A 21,521-nucleotide genomic window follows, 5' to 3' on the forward strand; every position below is an offset into this window, starting at 1 on the left:
ACAGATCAGTGTTGCCAGATTCTGTCTCCAATTTTGGAGAATTCTCAGATCGTTGGGCACTAAAGAATGCACTTGGGGAATATTTTGAATTCTCGGAAAGAAAAAGTAGAAGGAAAAATATGGACGAGAAATCTGGAAACACCGACCTTTAATACGGAGAAGATTTTTTATTGTAGACCACCTTGAAGCCCCTCAAGGAGAATTTGCGATAAAAAACTCTGATAAAATGAAGTTGCAATTGGGAAATTTTTGAATCTTATGTGTGAAATTTGTTTGCAGTATCTAGCAACACTGAGGCAGATTCATTGTGTGTAGATTTCAGTTGTCTTGTGAGGGTTACTGTGTACGAAAATCAACAAAAATGATTCGGTTTGATACACTAATTTACACCAGCATCTCGCGGGCTAGGTTTAAGACCCAGCGTGCTAGATTTGGTCTGCGGACCGTTGTTTGCTTATGTATGCTCTATGGCTAAACTGAACATACATGAATGAACTTTCCCCAGTTTACAAAATGTATTATTTTTTTCACTTTTTTGTATATCCTAAGTATGATATGGTAAAGTGTTAACATCAACCATAATATAAGATGCCATGAAGTACGTTGTTATATAATTGCGATGTGATTGCAATTTGCATTTAAGGTTGCAATATTATTGCAGAAACGTACAGTTTACTACTTGAAGATTGTGTACATGCAGGTACTTTTAAAGCCGTTGAAGTACTTGTGAAATGACGTTGTTTGTCTAAATCAAGGGTCACCACTCACCAGATTTGGCCGGTGAGGTTTTTCCACCCGGCTTGCCGAATTGTGCAAAGAATGTTTGGTAGCTCTGAAAAAATCCTATCATAAGTTAACCATATGTGAAGCGATTAACTATTTGATTTTCAGTTTCCGTTATTTTTTTTTTCAATTAAAACTTTTAAAAAATAGCTATTTTGGAAACGTTACATGTATGTGACTGAGAATTTGTAGTAAAATAATGAGATTTTTTACAATTCATTCGCCTGCAACAACGGAACGTGTAAACTCTTGTATACAGCTGAACAAATCGCACCTACTCTGTTGAATCACCAGCACAAGTTGCAGGCTGTGTTGAACAAAATGGCTATGGCCTGTGAGCAGCATCTCTTCTCACAGTCACCTGGCCTTTTCTCAAAAAAGTTTGGTGACCTTTGATCTAATTGGATAGCCGTCTTTGAAATAGGCTGCTTAATGCACAAGTCTGAAGTTGAACCTACTTCTTCTTTAACAGATCGATCATGATTGATCAGCTGAGATTTCTCATATGAATTCCCTCCATTCTGTTCTATCTTTTGTTTTTAGTGCATGCTTTTCATTCCCGTAAATTTCCTGATATTGTCAAAACATTTCATTTTTTTGCCGTCCTTTTGTTCGTTTGCCTTGTACCATCCCAGTCAGCATTAAATTTTCCAACGAGTGGCTTCTTGCTACGGTATGTGTCCGAAATATCTTAATTTTCTGTGGTTGATGTTGTTAATCAGACTCCAGTTATCGTCTAATTGTTGAGTGGCATATTCATTTGTTTTTCTTTCCATCCAGCTGATGCGTAACAGTCTCCTGTTACACCACATTTCAAAACGTTTTAATGTCACGTTTTTTGCATGTCCAAATTTCACATCCATAATCCATATGTGGCAGTTGGGAATACGAGAGTTCGCAACAGTCTTAATTTTGTGTTTTTACCAATTGCCCTCCATTTCCACACAGGTGCAAGTGATGTCACAGCTCTGTTTTTGCCGTAGCATTTCGCCTAATTTCTGTGCTGTCATTGTAAGTGTCTGTTGTGACACTGCCCAAATAGCAGAAACTACTTACATTTTCAACAGCATTTCCACCAATGTATAAGCTTAGGCAAATTTCATCTTCTGGTATCTACTTATGGCCATCACTTTTTGTTTTTGTGGGATGTAATTGCAAATCATATTCTTCACTATTTAATTTGACCCTATTCAAAAGTTCTTGCAGTTCCTCTACACTTCTACCGACCAACATTATGTCGTCAGCATATCGAAAGTTGGTTACCATTTTCCCTCCAATTTTCACAGAGCCATCAAAATTGTCCAAAGCTTTTCTCATTATATGTTCTTAGTATATATATTGAAAAGATAATGACAACCTTTTGCACCTTTTGCAACAGAAAACCACTCGGTGAGTTCATTTCCAGTTCTTTTTGCTGCTTTTTGAGCAGTATACTGGCTTGAAATTAAGTTGATCAGATGTGTAGGAAAGCCAGTAGCCTTTCAGAATTGCACACAACTGTTGGTCCTTCACTGAATCAAAATCTTTTTGATAGTATAGAAAACATAAATGAGTTGAAAAGTTGCGTTCTCTTCGTTTTTCTATCAGCATTTTAAAATTGAATATTGCACCTTTTGTTCCTTTGCGGGGTCTATAACCAGCCTGTTTTGGAGTTTTTTTTTATTTATTGTTGGTATTACCATGTGCTTACGTGACGAATTAAGGTAATTGTTCGGTTGTTGCTGCATTCCGTTGTATCGCTTTTTTCGTAAGGGGACAAATATTTATTTTACCCAATCATCTGGTCAAATGTTGGTTTTCCATAGCCTATTCTCATAAAAAGTTTAAGAATGGTTTTCACTGCATTTTCTCCAATATTTTTCAACAGGTTAATGGGTATATCATAAAATTCCAAGACTTTTTTTGTTTTTAAAGCATTTTGTACTTCACTCAGTCGTGGTCGTAGCTCTGTATCATTTTCATCTTTACATTGTATACATTGGACTTGTCTGTACAGTGTACAATTTCGATAGGATTTTTGTTTTTGTATAGTTTTTTGCTATATTTTTTCCATCTCTTTTTTACCTCATCTTTCTGCCACACAACTTCACCATCTTTACTTCTTATGTTGTCTAATTTTGGTTTAAACTTGTTGCTTATGCTTTTTACTGTTTGGTGTAAATCACGGCATTATTTATTTAATGCGTGTTTTCTAATTTTACAATACTGTTCTTCTGTATTGTCTCGTTTGTCTTTTCTCGTGACGTTCTGTAGCTCGCTATTGAGCTGAGCGTACTCTTGTCTGGCTCTTTCCGACTAGGAAATTTTTGCTTTCAATTTTTTCTGTTGTTTCGTTTTTACTAATGTCTCTTCTTTAATCCAGTTTTTGGGGTTGAACCAGCGATTGTTATTCACAATCCATTTGCTTTTTGTATTTCTTAAGCTATTGGTTTAACATTGAAGTTATTGCATGTTCCATCTTTGCAGTGCCATTGAGGAATATCACAAGCGGGTCAAGTGGTTATTAAATGGAAGTAAAAAGGTGAGACTGTCTTTTCATTCGAGTTACCCTGGATAGGCTAACCTACTTTTGAGACGGAATAAACATTTTCCGTTTTTAACATTAACAAATTGTGATGCTCCAAACCTTAAGAGAAAGAACAAACCAATTAAAATCGCGATGGAGATTTCTAAAATTCTTAAAAAACGCCATATTGAATGTAACATTGAATGACAGTAAAGTGTTTCATGAACTTCCGGCTATACTTTTGCTTTGTTGAACCATAGAGAAATAAAACAAAGTAACTTCAGCAGGTTTAACATGATGTATTACATACACAAATATAACATAATTAAAATAAACTCAAACGTTTTCGACACGTACATGTGTCCTCATCACATCATGTGATCTGTTTCCACCGTATAATTTACTTGTAATCATTCCTGTGTCACTCGTTCAGTTTGTGCTTTTCAGTCTGGAGTGTCGTTAGTATACAGTTACAGTTATAATGCAAAGTCAAATTTACCTTACAATTTTTATTTTATTTATATTGCAGATATGTAATTCCTGATGAGGACACATGTACGTGTCGAAAACGTTTGAGTTTATTTTAATTATGTTATATTTGTGTATGTAATACATCATGTTAAACCCGCTGAAGTTACTTTGTTTTATTTCTCTATGGTTCAACAAAGCAAGCTCTCTACCAAAGCTTTACTTTTGCTTTGCTAGAGTAGACATTTGCTACTTCGCGATGTTATGTCGCTGGTTGCTAGTGTGTGATTGACGTTTGCTTTCACAGCTATTCGGTTTGGTGAAAGGTAGCAGAGTTGGAGTTGTCATTGACTCCTCCAACGCAAACACTGGATTTGGGAGATTAGAAGAATTCCAGCAATCCTTACTGGTACGTATTAGTGGTAGTAGTCCAGTTTTAATCCGGTGATGTCCCCGTTACCGAGGATGGCCTGATTCACCTACAAGTGCCGCAATCGCATTTTAGAAGTTCAATTCACTCCATAATAAGCAACCCTACGTAAAACCAGAATACTTATATATACTCGTTTCGTATTGCGACGAAAAATTGTTTAGTAACAACATTTGATTTGAGTGAGCTTCAACCACAAATACAAACTTTATCTTTTTGAGCTAGACACTCATGCTCTCAAAATCCAATTCCTTATATCAGCAGTTTAGAGCCATGTTATAGTTTATTCATTGTTTTTATAACAAGTAATCATTTGTCGCGTTGTTTGTAGCCACATCGAGTTGTTCACTCACATTTCCCGACTTCTTATTTTTCGACTTACCCTCACTGTCTAACATAACAAAAGGTACAATGGGTAGTTGGTGCACGTTTTGATTTCTGGGGTGTACCTTGATGTATTTGTATACAAATGCAAATACAAATTATACAAATACAAATGTATTTAAAATACTCCAAAGTTTGGTGTTCATGGGGATTGTTGTCTTTCTAGCATTAGTTTTGTTGCAATTTTTGCTGGAAAAGCAAAAAAAAAGTAATAGACATGTTTGAATCAAATTTTTGTTACATTTAGCAGGCTTAGCAAACAGTAACTCACTGCCTAAGAGCATGATTTTTACATTTATGCATAACGCATAAATAATAGTCAAGCAAATAAGGCAAACAAAATTTTTTTTCAGCTATTTTTACATGATGTCACCCATTTTTGCCCATAAAATCCGTTTATTTATCAAAAAGCCCGTTTTTGCCCATAAAAACCCGGGCGGGCTAGGTTTTAATAAAAACCGGTTTAATAAAAACTAGGTTTTTATTAAAACCTAGCCCTTTAATAAGTTTTTTTTTACAACCCTAAATCAAACCAAGGTCTACGTAAATCAATAATAGTGACACTGATTGTTCTGACACTGGCGTGCTATCTTTATGTTGATGTCATTTCCATGTTCATGGTTTTGAGTTCTATTTTTTTTAAAACTATAAATTGAATGAAAACCAATGTTTCTGAAATCCTTTTAACAGCTTTGAATGTCTCGCTTTAAAGTTAAATTGTTTATAACACCTCACAGCATGAGGTGCTCAATAAGTAATTCATGACTGCCACTGAAACCTAGAATACTCATGACCATGCCAACCTAAAACGATTCACTGATTAAGACGATGGTATTGAGTTTATTAAAATATTTCACATTTTTTAGAACTTAATAGACGAGCAATTACGGCACAAGAAGTCTCTCTTCATTCTCAGCTTCGGTACTGAGCCCGAAAGTTTATGGAACCATGCTATGGATGTCAATCTCAGAACGTGAGTTGTAGTTCGTTCCCCATCCCGTTCAAAACAAAGCTATAAAAACAGTTGCTTGAGGGTTGTGGTCTGAATACGTCATACCTTACTTCAAGCAGCTAAAAGTTCTCCTAAAATAAAATCAATTTACAAATTCATTCATGATCATTATACGTGCTGTGTCGTTTAAGGTTTAGCTGTTACGATATTGCACAACAAAATAAACCAATTGATATATTTTTGAAGTGTAAATTTACCACCCTTTAAGAAGCACGCTACGTTAGACCAACTAAGTCAAAACGCACTGTTTTGTTTGTAGCTTAGAAGAATCAAGAGACTTTATCCGTGGCCTGCATTCATCTGGAGGGTGCAACATTTTGAAAGCGTTCAAGAAAATTATCAAAGTGAAAAAGATTAATTCGATCTTGATCATCTTAGGAAACTGGTAAACTTTTGGTTGGTGTTCAGTTCGTATTTTCATCCTTCTGACAATACAGCAGCCTTCTGTTGAAGAAATAGGATTATTTTAAACAAGAAACATAGATGGACAATGGACATTGAACATTCTATCAGCTTAAGTGTTTCTTATTAAGTATTTCTTAGACGAAATTTTTTTAGAAACTTCAAAACATTTTTTTTTCTTCAAATATCTTGTTACTTCAGTTAGCCTTTGTTTTCTAACCCAATTCACTTAAAAAAATATAAAAATAATCCTGTTTGTTAAGTTTGCTAGTTTAACTTCTAAAGTAGTCTTCTTTAATAATACTTGATTAAGAAGTAATATTAGATTATTAGACCTCCATTATCTTCAATTTCTATTAAATCATTACAATCTAATCTCAGTCCCGACCAAACCTCCACGGTCTTGTTTGACTACGTCCAGCAGTGTTTGCTTGGAAAGAAGATCCCGATACACGCGGTGGCTTATGACACTAGCAACCACCTAACACATGAAACGCTACAGAAGCTTGCAGAATTTTCCAATGGAAGGTATCACTGTTACAACTCATCCAATGACCGAGAAGTATATAAGGTACAGTACTGATCTACTTATTGAAAGGTGTGAACTGTATATACAGGCCATAAAACTCGTTTTTTTTTTCGGCAGCCATCGTGGCCTACCAGGAGCTCCCTCTCGGCGGCCAAATCTGCGCGCTTGGAGGCCAAAATACAAATAACGATAGCACAAGTAAATAGAATTAAACTTGCAATACCGCTAAAATGATCACTTAGCGTTGTTGAAGTCTCGGCGACGTCCTGCAATAGAATCGTTGTACCACGCAATAACTGCTTTAATCGGGATTGTTTGTAATCCGGTATTGCGGGACCATCTAACGACACTAAATTGTTTCAGCTGCTCAGTAAATTGTTTCAACTGCATTACCGAATACCGCCTTTCATGAAATCTGACCATTTATACCGTTATGATGTCACCAGTGAGGGTGTGAAGTCACTAACTCACAGTGGGAACATTTCTCAACTATGAAGACACGTGTTTTCCCCTCGGATAAACAAGACTTAATCAAACAGGCAAATGAGCGAAAGTTTTTTTAAAAATTTTATTCCAGATCATTTAACAAGGGGAAAATTCGTCTTGTTTTTGTTCAGTTATGTTCGTCGTACTGCTTTATAATCATGCAAAAAATCGCAAACCTGGGACTTGCGGTTTCGCGTCACAGTAATTAACGCCATTACTCGCGCACAATTTATGAATGCGCGTTGGCCAAATGCGCGGGTAGGCTACAGCTGGTGGTCGCAGCTGGATATATTCCATAATAGCAAATGTTCCCTCACAATACAACAGTGGTGATTATAACGCGCTGCCCTAATTCTGCGTCACTCTTTGATACTACATATTTTCGACAGTTAATCCACGCTCATTCGATTGCAAAATTAAATAATTGGCTAGAAGAAACCGGCCGCCAAACTTGGCCGACTAAGAAGGTAGCACCGGCGGTCATTCAAGCACTACTTAGCGGCCATGGCCGCCGGCTGCTTTAAGGCTTGATATAGAAGTCGATAGAGACTAGAGTGAAATGTAAAAACGTTTATGGATTGTTGATCAGCATATATTGAACGAACTTAGTCCTATCTTTGATGAGACTGTCTTTATCAGACTTATCTAGACCTGTTTAGTATTACATTAAGACTAAGATGGCTAAAAGAATCTCCTTCAGTAGTTTCTTCTTCAATATACATACAGTTTGTTATTAGACTTTTAATGTGTAGCAATGTCACGATTTCTTTCTATCTCTTACCAGGAAAGAGACTTGGAAAGGATTAATAACGTAGTTTAATGGGATATCACCGAAAAGCAATCAATTAAATGGTCGGATAGTTCTACTAGTGAAATGATAATGAAAATTCTTGAAGGCTTTAACGAAGTTCACTCACAGCTTCTCGTGTAACTCTAATTTCGATCACAACTTATATCAGCACCAACTCTCATCTACTTATATTCAATTACTTCAACTCTCAATCAACAATAATCTCTGCACCTATTACCAACTACTACAACAACAATCTACAACTCATAATACTTACAAATTACACCACTATTTATAGCAGGTTGTTTGGTCTAGTAACTTCGAGAAGGTTACGCAATGTTACAGAACTCATTGTTCTGTTAAGTTGCATTACACGTAAACATCTTTGTGACGTCATAAATCCTTATACCTGGTAAAATGTGAGAAGCAAGCTAAAAAAGCTTCCAGATTTGCACGTAGCAGTAGAATGTTCTGGAAATACGTCACATAATAAAGATTTCGCAATCAGAGGTCACTGCAGGACAGTAACCGATAATAACATATCGCACAAGAATTCCACCATTAAAACAGTACGCTCTGTCAAGATACAAAGCAGCCCGTCGCGAGGCCTTGCACATTGATTGTGACAAGCAACGTCGACTATATGCAATAAAAACACAATAAAAGCTTTTATTAACGTTGTTTTTGGTTAGTCTAAAACTCTCAAGTAATCGGTCTCAACCTGGGGGTCCGTGAGGAAGTACCAAGGGGTTTGCGCAACATATTTTTTAATTCATCGACTAATAAATAATGTTGGTCGATTTGTCTTTCAACCGGTTCGAATTTTTCTTTGTTTTTGTAAGTTACTTCCCACAGACTTTATCGTAGGCTTGCTCTAGTAATTTTCGCCATAACTTCACACTACATAGCTTTGTACTTACACTTTGGGCTGATACTTAACTTTGTACTGTCAACCTCGATGACCTGGTCCAAGTCAGTGGTCAATAGTTTGCGAAAATATAATGATTGAACTTTATAACACTTTTGCACTCTAAAAAATATATACACTATTTCATCAATGAATTTTATTTCAAAGTAATGTCTAATTCAAGTTCATATCCAGAGTTTCGATATCCAACTACTGCTCAGAGAAGCTCAGCGTGCAGTTGACGTCATATCGAAGATAAAGCAGATGCGCACTGGCATGCTTGGTGACGCACTGATCAGCATTGAAAGCGAGGTGAGATGCAGAGGTGGGCATCCGCTACTTTAAAAGTAGCGCGACACCCGCTATCGCTACCCGGGCTTTAGTAACGCGTGCTACCGCTACTCGCTACAAATCTATAAAAGTAGCGCGCTACTCGCTACCGCCGCTACTCGGGCTAAAGTAGCGTGTGCTACCACTACTTCTCCTGCTACTTTTATCTTAACTTAAACTGACACATGAGGCACTTTGTGACGTCAAAATGACCTTGAAAACGAATGGTATCATTCGTTTACACTGCCATTTTAACGTCGGTATAGCAAAACACGTTCAAGGTGAAATTTATTGTTACGCATCTTTCAAAAACACGAGCATTTCAAAATGCGATTCGCTTAGTTCTGCCCCATTTGGCGTCAGCACGTCTTTTTCCAAACGAGAAAAATCTCTCCACCGCAGCACTGCAAGGAATGGGTATGTTGTATTGTATTTAATAAAGAAACGTTATGAATCGGCACTAGGAGAGCTCAAGGACTTTCTTCTGTCTGAAATAAGGCCTCTACAATTGACTTCTCTTTCCGTACCGACGTTTCATGCGATGGCACCAAAAATTCATCCTCGGAGTTTTGACTGGTGTTGGTGTCACTCTTGTTGGTAAGTGGCTTGATGTTTCCCGCAATAGTCGTATAATTTCTGCTTTGATTTTTCGCGCATTGTTTCCATAAAATATCTCTAAAAACGAGTCATTTTTTCACTTTATATTGGAAAGTAGTGGGTAGCGGGAGTGCTAGTAAAAGAAATGCAACGCTTCTCCGCTACCGCTACATTGAAAAAAATAGCACCACTACTGCAGCCGCTACTCCAACAAAAATGTAGCAGCGCTACCGCTACCAAAAAAGTAGCGGCGCAACAAAACGCCCCGTTAGCTCAGTGGTTAAGCGCCCGGCTCCAGATCACGCGGCGTAAGTTCGACTCTCGGGGTGTGCGCTTGAGCAACGCATTTCAGGACTGCTCTCCATTCAGCGGCATCTAGTGAATGGTATAATTCTCCGGCAACAACACTTCAACAATTATCGGAAAACCTCACTCTGCCAATCTAGGTAACCGGCCCTGCGTCAAGAGCCTCTACAAGTATGCGAAACTACCATGAATCCCCAATCAAGACTTTGTCAGTCCAAGGATAAGGATTCAAAACCAACCAACCAAAATTAGCGCTACTGCTTACCTCTGGTGAGGGGTGATGGCACGCTAAGAGCAATGTTTTACTTAGCTATACTTGTAAGTAGATCTATTGGAATATTTTGTTAGAATAAATGTGACTGCAGCAAATTCTTGTATGCTTTTAATCAATTGAGAAGATTGTTAAACATTTCACCAATTGAAACCTCCTGGTTGGTATGATGCCAACCCCAGCGCCACCTAGCAGCAGAATCAGACAAGCAAGGATACTGCAAGGGGTTCATAATCTCAAAGCAATTCTGCTAACTTAAAAAGTAAATTAGTTTTAAAATTATTAACAATTGTTTTTTGTGATTTCTCTTTCGTTGCTGCAAGAAGTATCGTGTGATTTTTTTTTGTTGTTGCAAAAGTCGGTATGTTGCATAATCAATTATACAACCTCTTTTATCACTGTTCAACAGATTTCTCTTGAAGTAGACAGGCTGTCAACAGCGAGATTTTTACCCCGTCCCCCCAACCACCATCGCCCCCTCAGTGTCGAAACTCCCAACTTTCACCCTTGTACCTCGATCCAGTGGATCAATGAAAATGGTCTCCGTGCGAACAATCTCAATCTTTATCAGGTAAGAAGCAGTGATGCGTTATAGAACTGATTTTTCTCCTTTCAACGAACAAACGTCCACTGAACAGTTGAGTCCATAATCTAAGATTATTATTTGTTAGGTTGCTATTGCTAAAACCAGCGTACAACCAGGAAAACTGAAGACAGCACATTCAATTTGAACTTGCTATAATTTTGAACCGGATTCCTTGAACGAGTGGTAAACCTGAACAGCTACTCGTCAATCATTTGTTATTTTCACCAATTTCAGGTCCAATAGGCCAGCTCCATCGTGTTGTGTTTAAGTTTACTTCAGAAAGTTTTACTTAAAATCTTGAAAAACTACATTACATGTGAAAGTGTTTGCTAGGCTTTCAATTTTATTTTCATTTCAACCATCGTATTATTTGTGTTGCAACTACCTTGCAGATTTTGGCGCCAAACGCTTTTGATCCTGTCCAAGATTTCATTCCAATCCTCAGGAAATCTGTTGGATCAAAAATACACGGGGTAAGTATGACAAGGCTGCTTCAATAACTTGAGAAAGCAGGAAGCTTCTTAAAAGAGTAAAAGAATCCATGAGCTGTCAATCGATCAACTGCTGTTTGTTATGTTTCTGTGTAGCAGCTGAGTGAAATGCCTGAATTGCCTCAATGCGAAAGAACATAACTTGAACTTCATACTGCGGTTAACTTTTTAAAACCTTGCACACATCTCATGCGATCAACAATACGCATTTTTATGCAGTTGAGTATGCAACAATTTTGTGATATGTATCTGAAGTGACAATGATTGACACGTTAGTTCTATTTTTCACATGTCTAAGCTCGATTACATGAGCGATATTAGAATTACGTCGATATTAGAATAATGCTTGCTAACGTACTGTCGACGCTAAAGCAGTTTTTCAACGTAACAATTGCAGAAAGCCATGCAGCAGTTTGAGTGGCACGATGGAAGCGTCAAGAACGTGCATGTGGACATCGCCATGCTCTATGAGTATCAGGTGGGCTGCTGGATTTCTTATTGAAATAACTTTCTATTTCTTGGCAAAAGTAAGGACGAGCCAAAAATCTGTAACTTGTCAGATCGGTTCGCTTTTGACAGTCTTAGTTTCGCATTTTTATAATGATACTTACAGGGGGGACCGCGTGAAGGTGACTTGTCAGTATTTAAGGCGGTTAAACCTGTTCGGAGAGTCACTCCTTATTTTTTTATTACTTTCTAATAAAGCCTAGGTTGGTTATGAGTGACGTCAAATGACCAGCTGTGAGATTACTAAACAAAGTTAGATATATTTTGTTATCATGGTTATGATTCCCGACGATTTACAACTTCAAGCCAGTTTAGTAGACTTGATTCTCCGCCCAATCCACGGAGATGAGTTCAGTACCTTGCTATGGGTCGCTTCAAAACTTTTGATTTGAAGAAAATCTGGAAAAAATGTTTCATCTAAGCACAAATCGCAACAACTGAACAATACATCAAGAAAAACACAAATGAGTCACCACACCTGTTCAATAAGAATTAGTTTGCATAAGAGATTATTTCTATCTGGCTTATTTTGTTCCAATAACTGTTTAGTGCTGTTTGTTGGAAATAAAAGTGCACTGTACACTTCAGCACCTGATTCACCCAATATTAACTTCCATTGTATTGCTATATTTGCTCATGCAGAGACAACTCGGTTCTGCGGTGAAGACTTTCGAGAGAAGGATTGAATGGCTCGCTAGTGGGAGCCGTAAAATATGGGGAACTGTCACCGAGCAGAGGTGAGATGATAGATACACGCTCTTTCTTTTCTGCTGGGTTATGTTATCAATCTCACAACTCGTGCTTATAACGTTTTTTTTTTCCAGAGTGATCGTTCTCGTTGACATGTCGATATCAAACAAGGCCTACGTCATCCACATCCAACACTCTCTGAGGTTGTTACTGGAGCAACAAGTTGCCAACAAGCAAGCATTCAATATCGTCGCGTAAGTAGGAAGGTTGTCTTTTGTGGGCGATAAAGGTCATAGAAGTAGAACAAACTTTAGGACTGGAAACAGGGAGAGTTTACCTGACTATCACCACTAGACTAAACACGCATAAGAGCACGATTGACTGATAGTGGTTAGCGTGTTCACCTCTGAACCGGTAGACACTAGACATGGGTTCGATACTATGTCGGGTTGTATCAAAGACTTTTTAAAAAGATTACTTAATATTATTCCAGCTTAAACTCAGCAAAGGAATAGGTTTAAGGTAGTAATGTATTTGGTGGCGGCTCTGTGCGGCTACGCACTTTCGCAAGTATTTACGTGTGATCTAGGTTCATCTCAGTTTTGTTTTTATCGTTTTACGTATATTACTTCAATCGTGAATTTGATCACAAAAGAACCAGAACCATGTTGAACTGTTGAAACTGGTTTAATACGTGAGTTCATAAAGTAGCAAGCATGTCGTCATTAGATGTTAAAACCTGCACCATTACTGCTGTACGTGAAGCTTGTTGCTGATTGTTAATAGATTTGGAAGCCATCCGAAGATGTGGAAACCAAACATGGTGAAGCCAACTCTTGAGAATCTACAATCTGCTTGGAAGTATGTAGAATGCTTAGTGGCAACTATAGTGTGCGAAGTCATAAGGAATTTATGAAGAAAACATAATCGCACACAACTTGTGCTGAAAGAATCGAAACCTTGAAATCTGATAAAACACTGTAAATCATTTGGTTACATCCTGTTACTTCGTTTGTTTTTATGACCAATTGTGGAAGAAGAAGAAGAAGACTTTATTGCAATTCTATCAATATGCTACATCTCAAACAATCCTGAACGTTTTTTTTAGCAATATTGAATGATAAAATGGTGAAATTGATCAAATGATTCTTATTCACCAGGTGGATACTAAATCTGGAAGCTCTGGGAAGCAGGAATCTTTTATCAGCGTTCCGAGCCGCGGTTGAAAATGATGAAGACATAAAGAACTTCGGAGAACCACAGGGGGTGTATCTCATCAGCAGCGGAGTGCCTGACCAAGAGGAGGTAGGTGTTGGTTGGTTCGTTACGATAAATTTATTTTACTATGAAATACCTAACCAATAAATGACTCATTTACCAAAATGGGCATCGGTTTATAACTATATATTTTATTAAGGAAACACGTTTTGCTCGCTGCAGAAGTGCTTATTGCAAATTCCTTTTAGTTTTAGTTTGTTTTTCAGCAAACCAATAGTTTATGCGAGAACAAGTTTCATATCCGTACAATCGGTTGACCTAACCTAAAACAATGCGCAGGATGTGCTTTGCTCTTTTGTCAGCGAAACCTGCATTGGATCGGAGTTGAAGATCCATACCATTCTTTTCAACATCGACGACTACATTGTGAGCCCATTCTTTAAATATGATGTAAAAGTACCATTTAAGTATGTAGCAATAATGTACTTTTCGACAACGTTTAGTTCCGCTTCAATAAATTAAAACAACTTTTACTTCAACCTGTTCTGAAGCTATAGTAAGTTATTTTTCCTCAATGGTCGGTACTTTTACAGTTGTTGAATCTTAATATCACTTATTGCTTTTGCAGCTGTTGTATGACGTTTTATAATGCTTTTGTTCCAGAAACCAGTTGTGAATAGTTTTTCTACAGAATATTCAGAATCTAAAAATTACGCGTTTTTGTGTTGAGGCTAAATTGCGTTGCATGGAATCATCGATAGATCAAGAAGAAAGTTTTATTGTTGTTTGCTTCTTGAACCAACTTACAGCACTCTCTTACAAATGTTTCACTTGACATTCAATAACGTTGAAGCAATGTTAAAAAGAACTTTTATCGCCTGATTTTGTGGCATTTTGGACTGTTTTTCAGGCTACATGTTATTTTTTCACAAATAACCTTCAACTCCTTCAACTTTTGCTACTTTTTCCGTTGTCAAATGGAAAGCTATATGTCTAGGAGTAATTATAAAATTAATTCGTAAGCTACTCAGTTGTACAAGTGCCTAGACTGAAACCATGGTGGCCTTTTAACACAGGGCACGCCAACTTGAAAGCTTCAAATTTTACTGGAGGCCGATCTGCTAGCAGCCAAACTCGCTAGTATACGTTGATAGCTTGGGTATATAGTTGTTAATAGATGCAGTCTTTGTGCAGTGATTTGAGATCCAGTGATCACACTTTGGTAACTTGGATTCACAAAACTTTCATTTCAAAGGCATTGTTTCAGAGGCTCATTCGCCTTACGCGCTGAGTCAAAATTGTTGTGCTCACGTCTAGGCATAATGTGTTGTGTGCTCGCGCCTCGCTTGATTTTTTGTTATTAAGGAAAGGCAACACTCTTTCGTTTTTTCAGTTCCGTGTTATGTTAAGTCCGCGGCATTTAAATCCCATCCGGATGGCTGTAACTTAAATTCTGCATTCTACTTTGGTGTTTTGTGTAAAAATCGAATTTTAATTTTAGTCTGCTGGAGAAAAACAGAAATAAAAAATAAACAAGTTGGTGATGGTTTGAAGTCTGCCAGACAGGATAGGGAAACTTACTGGACAAGCTCTCTGAACTCAGCAAGTGTCTTTCAACAGCCTTGAGGGACGCTTCAGGGACATAAAAAAAATTTTGATGAAGAGTTCAAAGTAGAAATTATATAAGCCTCCAGTTTGCTCGTTGGCAAGTCCTGTGTACAGTATGTATTGTACAGCACTGACGCCGACTTACGGGGTTACGGGGTGGCCACGCCACCTCGTAACCGCTGTGGCGGGGTGGCAGCCACCCTGTTTAGGTTACATTACTTACTGCAAATAAATGTAATTTGAACGGACGTTTAAATCTTTTTTCGATCATTGGTTTTCGCTTCAAGTCAACGTAAAGCAAGAGGTGAACCAATACAGTATCGCGAAGAAAATGATTGTTTTTGTCACAAGCATGATACTCGCGTGACATCAAGCAAGCTACGTGAAGATTACGCAACACGTGGCTACGAGTTTTTTCCTTGTTGTTGTTGCGATCGTTTTACTTGTTACTTGTCATAAGTCATTGTTGCATTTGTTAGGTTTACAATGGGATTTATTAATCAATGAAATACGACCTTTCCCTTGCCTCCCTCAAAAATCTTTTTTGAAAATTTTTAAACTGCTCATAATATCGCTATAAATTATGCCAGCTATAAAATACTTGGAAATAAAATTATCTCGATAATTGATAGCTCCACCCCCTAAATGAATATCTATTTTCAAATTTCATTAAAAAAATGCAATTTTCGAAACTTTTTGAGTTTTATTTAAAAAGTACACTTAATAAAGTAGCAGTTTTAACGTTCTGCAAATTTACACGTTTACATGATTCTATTCGAGGCAAGCTACACCCCCTGCCAATTCCCAATAATAAAAGCAACCTTTTTCAATTAGCCTACTCAACATTTTGAATTTTGAATTATTTTCCGATTTCAATTGGAGTGTACTGTCATCTACTGTACTTCATGCTTTAATTTCTACTTTGTTATCTACTTCATGCAGTAATATTGCGTCACCGTGTCAATGCGTGACAAACTGTGAGGCGGGAATTTATTGATCTGACACAGGCGTTGCTTGTTACATCATAGAAAAAATTACGAAAAGTCGTCCAGTAAAAGTTTTCGCCGACATTCCAATTTTATTCAGCTTAAAGATGCCACCGAAAAAGCGTTCAAAATTGCAGCCCTCCATTGAGTCATTTTTTGTTGCGTCTACCGTCTAGTCAGGATTTCAGCCAGCATGAAAGTGACCAAACGCCTGAACGAAACGAAAGTGTGCCACTGCCAAAAGGCGTTAGCATTATCAGGGAGGTGGAAGAACCGAGCACGATAATCGCTGTTGAAGGGAGGAGCTATCAAAAATCGTGGGAGAGCGAATTTCCGGGGCAAGAATACGATAGATGCAAAGATAGAGCATTCTGTCCGATTTGCAACTATGTCGCAACTGCTTGATCTATTTGCAAGCAATGAAACAATTTCATTAATGCTTCCAAACGTGGTCTGCATTGTCAAAATATACTTATCGTTGCCTTCCACCACCTGCGAGGCGGAGCGATCGTTTAGTGCACTCAGGCGTATAAAAACCTACTTGCGATCTACCATGACACAACAGCGATTGAACCACGTCCTAATTTTAAATGTTTATCAAGCTGAAGCTTCACGGTTACAACTTGACCAGTTGATTAACAGTTGGATTGACAGAGCTGCTGTTCGCAAAAATACTTTTGCCAAATGTTAAGTGTCAGAGCAGCAACGTAATAATAAAATTCACGACATACCTCCTGTGCTTTGTTTTAAAGTTGCTTTGTAAATTATCGAGCTACAAATCAGGTGTGAAAAGACAATTGCATCTACGAAACACGCTTAGTAAAAATCAAACAAAAACATGCAGTTTGAAATTTTTTAGATTGCCATATTGTGCTATCCGCCACCCCGTGCAAAAATAAAAGTCGGCGCCTATGTTGTACAGTATATAGATAGCTATGACTGACACGCAATCATGTCTCTTACCTGCATCATGACTGTATCACACAAATTTCTGTTTATATATATTTTTGAATTGTTGCCTTTCTATTTCACCTCCAGGAAGACGAGAAGAACCTTCCCAGCAGGTACGCCACTGTTCCCAGGACAGCAGACTATCTGAGAAACCTCGCTCACTGCGGTGGTGGTAGGCTGCACTGGTTCAAAGAGACTGGTGAGTTCTGTATGCTCAACAAAATGGTGTTTACTTTGTGAAGTCAATATTAAACGATTAGATTTCTCAGTGAAAAGCGAGCGGTCATATTAGAATAAAAGTGATTAACACAAACCAGCAATAAATGTCATTCAGCCGAACTTTGTCATGTGTTTACTGTTTAATGCTGCAAACTAAGCTAACTAATGTAATGTGAATAACAAAATGTCACTTTGACTAGACAAAAACAGTAACATGCAGTGATCCCTTATTTAAATAAGGTATCATTGTTGCATTTTAAATAAAATTTGAGCTCGTTGACTACCATCAATCCAAGTAGCTCGTAGACTGTACACCACCGCCTTGATTGTTCTATGGTGAGCTACAGACGGTACATGACAACTGGGCGAGACAAACTGGGCGATACCCACTTGGGCGAGACCAGGTAGACGATGAGCCAAATGGGCGACGAGCCAAGTGGGCGACGGACCAAGTGGGCGACGGACCAAGTGGGCGACGGCCAAAGTGGGCGACCGTAGCGAAAGTTTAGTGGTGGTGATATATATAATTTATCTAGTTGCTTTGCGGCGTCACGGTTTATCATGAAGCTTAAGAGAAACCCCTCAGAAAAGAGACAAACGAATGGCCAAAGAGTGGTTGAAGTCGAAGCTTGTCAGTCGTTATAAAGTCATATCACGGCCTACTAAAACACGGCCAAATATGTTGCTATTTGGGAAAATTTCTAAGAGTCTGAATTGTTACAATCATAGCTATGATAATCCTGTCATTTTTCCACTTACAGAAGTATGTAAAACAAGCAACATTTGCATCTAGACATATTTTTGGCTTGTTTTACCAGAGATTAGATATGTATGTTAAGCACAATTTATGCAATAATAATGTAAAATATGTAAGACTTTCCAACTGCGTCCTGGAGGTAGTCTCATCATACAGTCGTTAGGTTTTTTTGTAAAGCAGGATGTTTCACCAAAAGCCATATTTTACTTGCAAAACTAAACTTGGCGAAAAACAAACGAATTAAAATTTAAATTGACACATCAAATGAACAGCTTACAACATTGAATCCACAAAAAATCCTTGATATTTTAAATGGAACATGCAATTGCACCAAACGATACTACCTCCAGGGTGCAGTTGAAAAGTCTTACATATTACATTCTTATTGTGTAAACTGTGCTCAACATACATACCTAATCTCCAGTTAAACAAGCCAAACATATTTCTAGGTGCAAATATTACTTATTTTACTTACTTCTGGTAATGGGGAAGATGACAGGTTTATCATAGCTATGATTGTAACAATTCAGACTCTTAGAAATTTCCTCAAATAGCAACATATTTGGCCGTGTTCTAGTAGGTCGTGGTCATATTTTCTGTTTTAGATCATAAAGTATGACTTTTAATTTTTACTTTAAAATACAATGATGGGTTTGTGGAAGGGAGGCAATGAGAGTTCTCACGCTGAATTTCACGAAGCATTGGAAGCAACATTTTCATTATTTTTTATAGTCTAGTAATAGCGCTTGCTGTTTGATGTTAATTTGTATTGTGACATCATCTTAATACATTATTTCGCAACACACAATCTAGTCTCTGAATATTATAAACGCTTGCGGTAGGTCACTAGGTCAGCCAGTGCTGAGATCTTAACTACTAAGTAGCCGGTTTGATAGGTACATGCATTAGACATTTGAATTTTTGTAGTGATTTTCAAGCGAAACAGAAGTTTTTTGTTAGTTGTTCGAGTGTGTTATTGTTCAAAATACATGTGAAAACTTACATACGAATCATTAACTACGGAGATTAGCATAAATTTGATGCTCTAAAAATAAATTCTTATTTTTCAATTTTTAGGTCATAAACAAAACGGCCCTAGTAATGACTGTCAGTCAGAATGTGTTCTGTAAACTGCTGATGCGGCAACACAGCGTCTAGACTAGAGCATTCGGATTAAAAAATATCAGTTGACTTTAAGTGCCCAAGTTAAAATTATGACTTATGCCTCTTGAGAAGTCCCACATAGTCTGTGGTGGATCCTGTCCATTAAAGTTTTATTGGTACTTTCACATTAGGGTGGCTCGTTTTTGAACTTTTTTTTTAAATTCTCTCGGGGTAGTGGGGAAATGGTGCCAATTGGTGAGAAAACAATCATGACAAAATTTGAGATTTGTAAAAAATTGTCTTCAGCCTCCTCATGGGGCCCAAAAATCGAAAAATGGGGTCAAAAACGCAATTTTTTTTTAAATATTTTTAGTTTGGGTAGATACAATATTGTTTAGATATATCTAAATAACCTATAAAAAAAAATTGAAGTCATTTGAACTATTCCTTCAGCTTCCTCACTGCTTCTAAAAATTTTCATTTTGCTGAAAATTTCGCATTTTTGTTTGTGGTTACATAACTACAAACTTCGTCAGTGACGTAAATTCAAATAAAAGACGTCACTTTTTCCTACCAAATTAACCTAACTTCATTAAAAAATGACGCAACAGCTCAGGGCAGGTCTATAAAGAGAAATACAATGACGTTTTAAAAGCTGGCAAAATGTCGAACGCAATTATGTATCATGTACCCACCCACAAAAATGCGAAAGTTTCAGCAAAATGGAAATTTTCAGAAGCTGTAAGGAAGCTGAAGGAATAGTTCAAATGACTCCAATTTTTTTTCTTAGGTTAATTAGATATATCTAAACAATATTGTATCTACCCAAACTAAAAATATTTAAAAAAAAATTGCGTTTTTGACCCCATTTTTCGATTTTTGGGCCCCATGAGGAGGCTGAAGACAATCTTTTACAAATCTCAAATTTTGTCATGAGCGTTTTCTCACTCATTGGCACCATTTCCCCACTACCCCGAGAGAATTTAAAAAAAAAGTTCAAAAACGAGCCACCCTATTTCACATACAACATTGTAAATGTAAGTTAAGGTTGAGTTTCGCTGATGAACGTTGAAGAAACGTTTGTCTGTTCTAACTTTTCTCAGATAAAACACGACAACGTTTCTCAGCGAAACTTAATGTTGTAGCTAGTCAGGATCAGGAAGTGCAAATTTTGCTTTGTATCAGCTACTTGAAAGGAAATATTTTCATCAGAAAAAATGACCGAATTTTTACAAGTCATTTCGGACAAATGACCGAAAAGTTTCAGCGAAAAAAAAAACAGATTGCGCGTGCTATGTTGGTGGCCGTAGCGTTTTTATCAGCATCGATGGTGACCGGAAGTTTTTGCAACATACTCCATCGATAATGATGTTTGAAATTCTTGATGATACCTTGGTCTGAAGGATGAACAGAAGAAGTTGTGTTTTCTGGAAATAAAACACAACTTCTACTTGCTTAAGGTGAGTTTTGTCGATGTTGTTGTTACGATGGTTGTTTAAGAGCTTCAAATGATTTTTCAAAAGTTGTTTAGATTTATCATTGCAATATTTTACATAGATTCAACGTGTTTGTTTGCAGTACAACGTTTAGCACATAAGATTATGGTCTGGGATTGCAGACACTTGTCTTTGTTTTGATCGCATGCGTCTGTCCCACCTTTACTTCATTTCGCCCATTGCGGACAATCATTCGATTGGTGACCTATATATATGTAGGCCACGACATTCTGGAGAAGCGTGCTCACAAATTGAAATGACCTGAATACTTGGTATAAAACATGCAAGGCAAGTCGTAGTTGTCATCACAATCGAAAGTGTCTTTCGAACGATACTCAGCTACCGGTACTTTAACAAAGAAGTCAGAAAAATACTTCGGTACGAAATATGGCAGAAAGTTCCGAGCCACTATTGAGTCAGAGAAAACGCGAACAAGTTTTAGATGGCGGGTATACGTATGTTTTCGACAAGCGTAGCGTAGCGACTGACAAGCTTCGGTGACTTCAACCACTCTTTGGCCATTCGTTTGTCTCTTTTCTGAGGGGTTTCTCTTAAGCTTCACGATAAACCGTGACGCCGCAAAGCAACTAGATAAATTATATATATCACCACCACTAAACTTTCGCTACCGTCGCCCACCTGGTCTCGCCCAAGTGGGTATCGCCCAGTTTGTCTCGCCCAGTTGTCGTGTACCGGCCACAGACACC

The 21,521-nt window shown here is 37.6% G+C and overlaps 1 protein-coding gene across 1 annotated transcript in view; it reads left to right on the plus strand.

The window, feature by feature from the left end:
• Positions 1 to 21,521, plus strand: part of LOC145768195 (von Willebrand factor A domain-containing protein 3A-like) — an 82,631-nt gene that overhangs the window by 11,021 nt on the left and 50,089 nt on the right. The window contains exons 5-19 of the mRNA XM_082579673.1: positions 3,250 to 3,304; positions 4,065 to 4,166; positions 5,438 to 5,544; positions 5,843 to 5,968; positions 6,367 to 6,556; positions 8,893 to 9,009; positions 10,611 to 10,772; positions 11,180 to 11,260; positions 11,676 to 11,756; positions 12,428 to 12,522; positions 12,610 to 12,729; positions 13,262 to 13,336; positions 13,636 to 13,780; positions 14,033 to 14,119; positions 17,326 to 17,437. Of these exons, the coding sequence (XP_082435799.1) occupies positions 3,250 to 3,304; positions 4,065 to 4,166; positions 5,438 to 5,544; positions 5,843 to 5,968; positions 6,367 to 6,556; positions 8,893 to 9,009; positions 10,611 to 10,772; positions 11,180 to 11,260; positions 11,676 to 11,756; positions 12,428 to 12,522; positions 12,610 to 12,729; positions 13,262 to 13,336; positions 13,636 to 13,780; positions 14,033 to 14,119; positions 17,326 to 17,437 (1,655 nt within the window). The remainder of the gene's footprint in view (positions 1 to 3,249; positions 3,305 to 4,064; positions 4,167 to 5,437; positions 5,545 to 5,842; positions 5,969 to 6,366; positions 6,557 to 8,892; positions 9,010 to 10,610; positions 10,773 to 11,179; positions 11,261 to 11,675; positions 11,757 to 12,427; positions 12,523 to 12,609; positions 12,730 to 13,261; positions 13,337 to 13,635; positions 13,781 to 14,032; positions 14,120 to 17,325; positions 17,438 to 21,521) is intronic.

Source organism: Aplidium turbinatum, chromosome 4, assembly GCF_918807975.1.
Source record: "Aplidium turbinatum chromosome 4, kaAplTurb1.1, whole genome shotgun sequence".
NCBI lineage: Eukaryota > Metazoa > Chordata > Ascidiacea > Aplousobranchia > Polyclinidae > Aplidium > Aplidium turbinatum.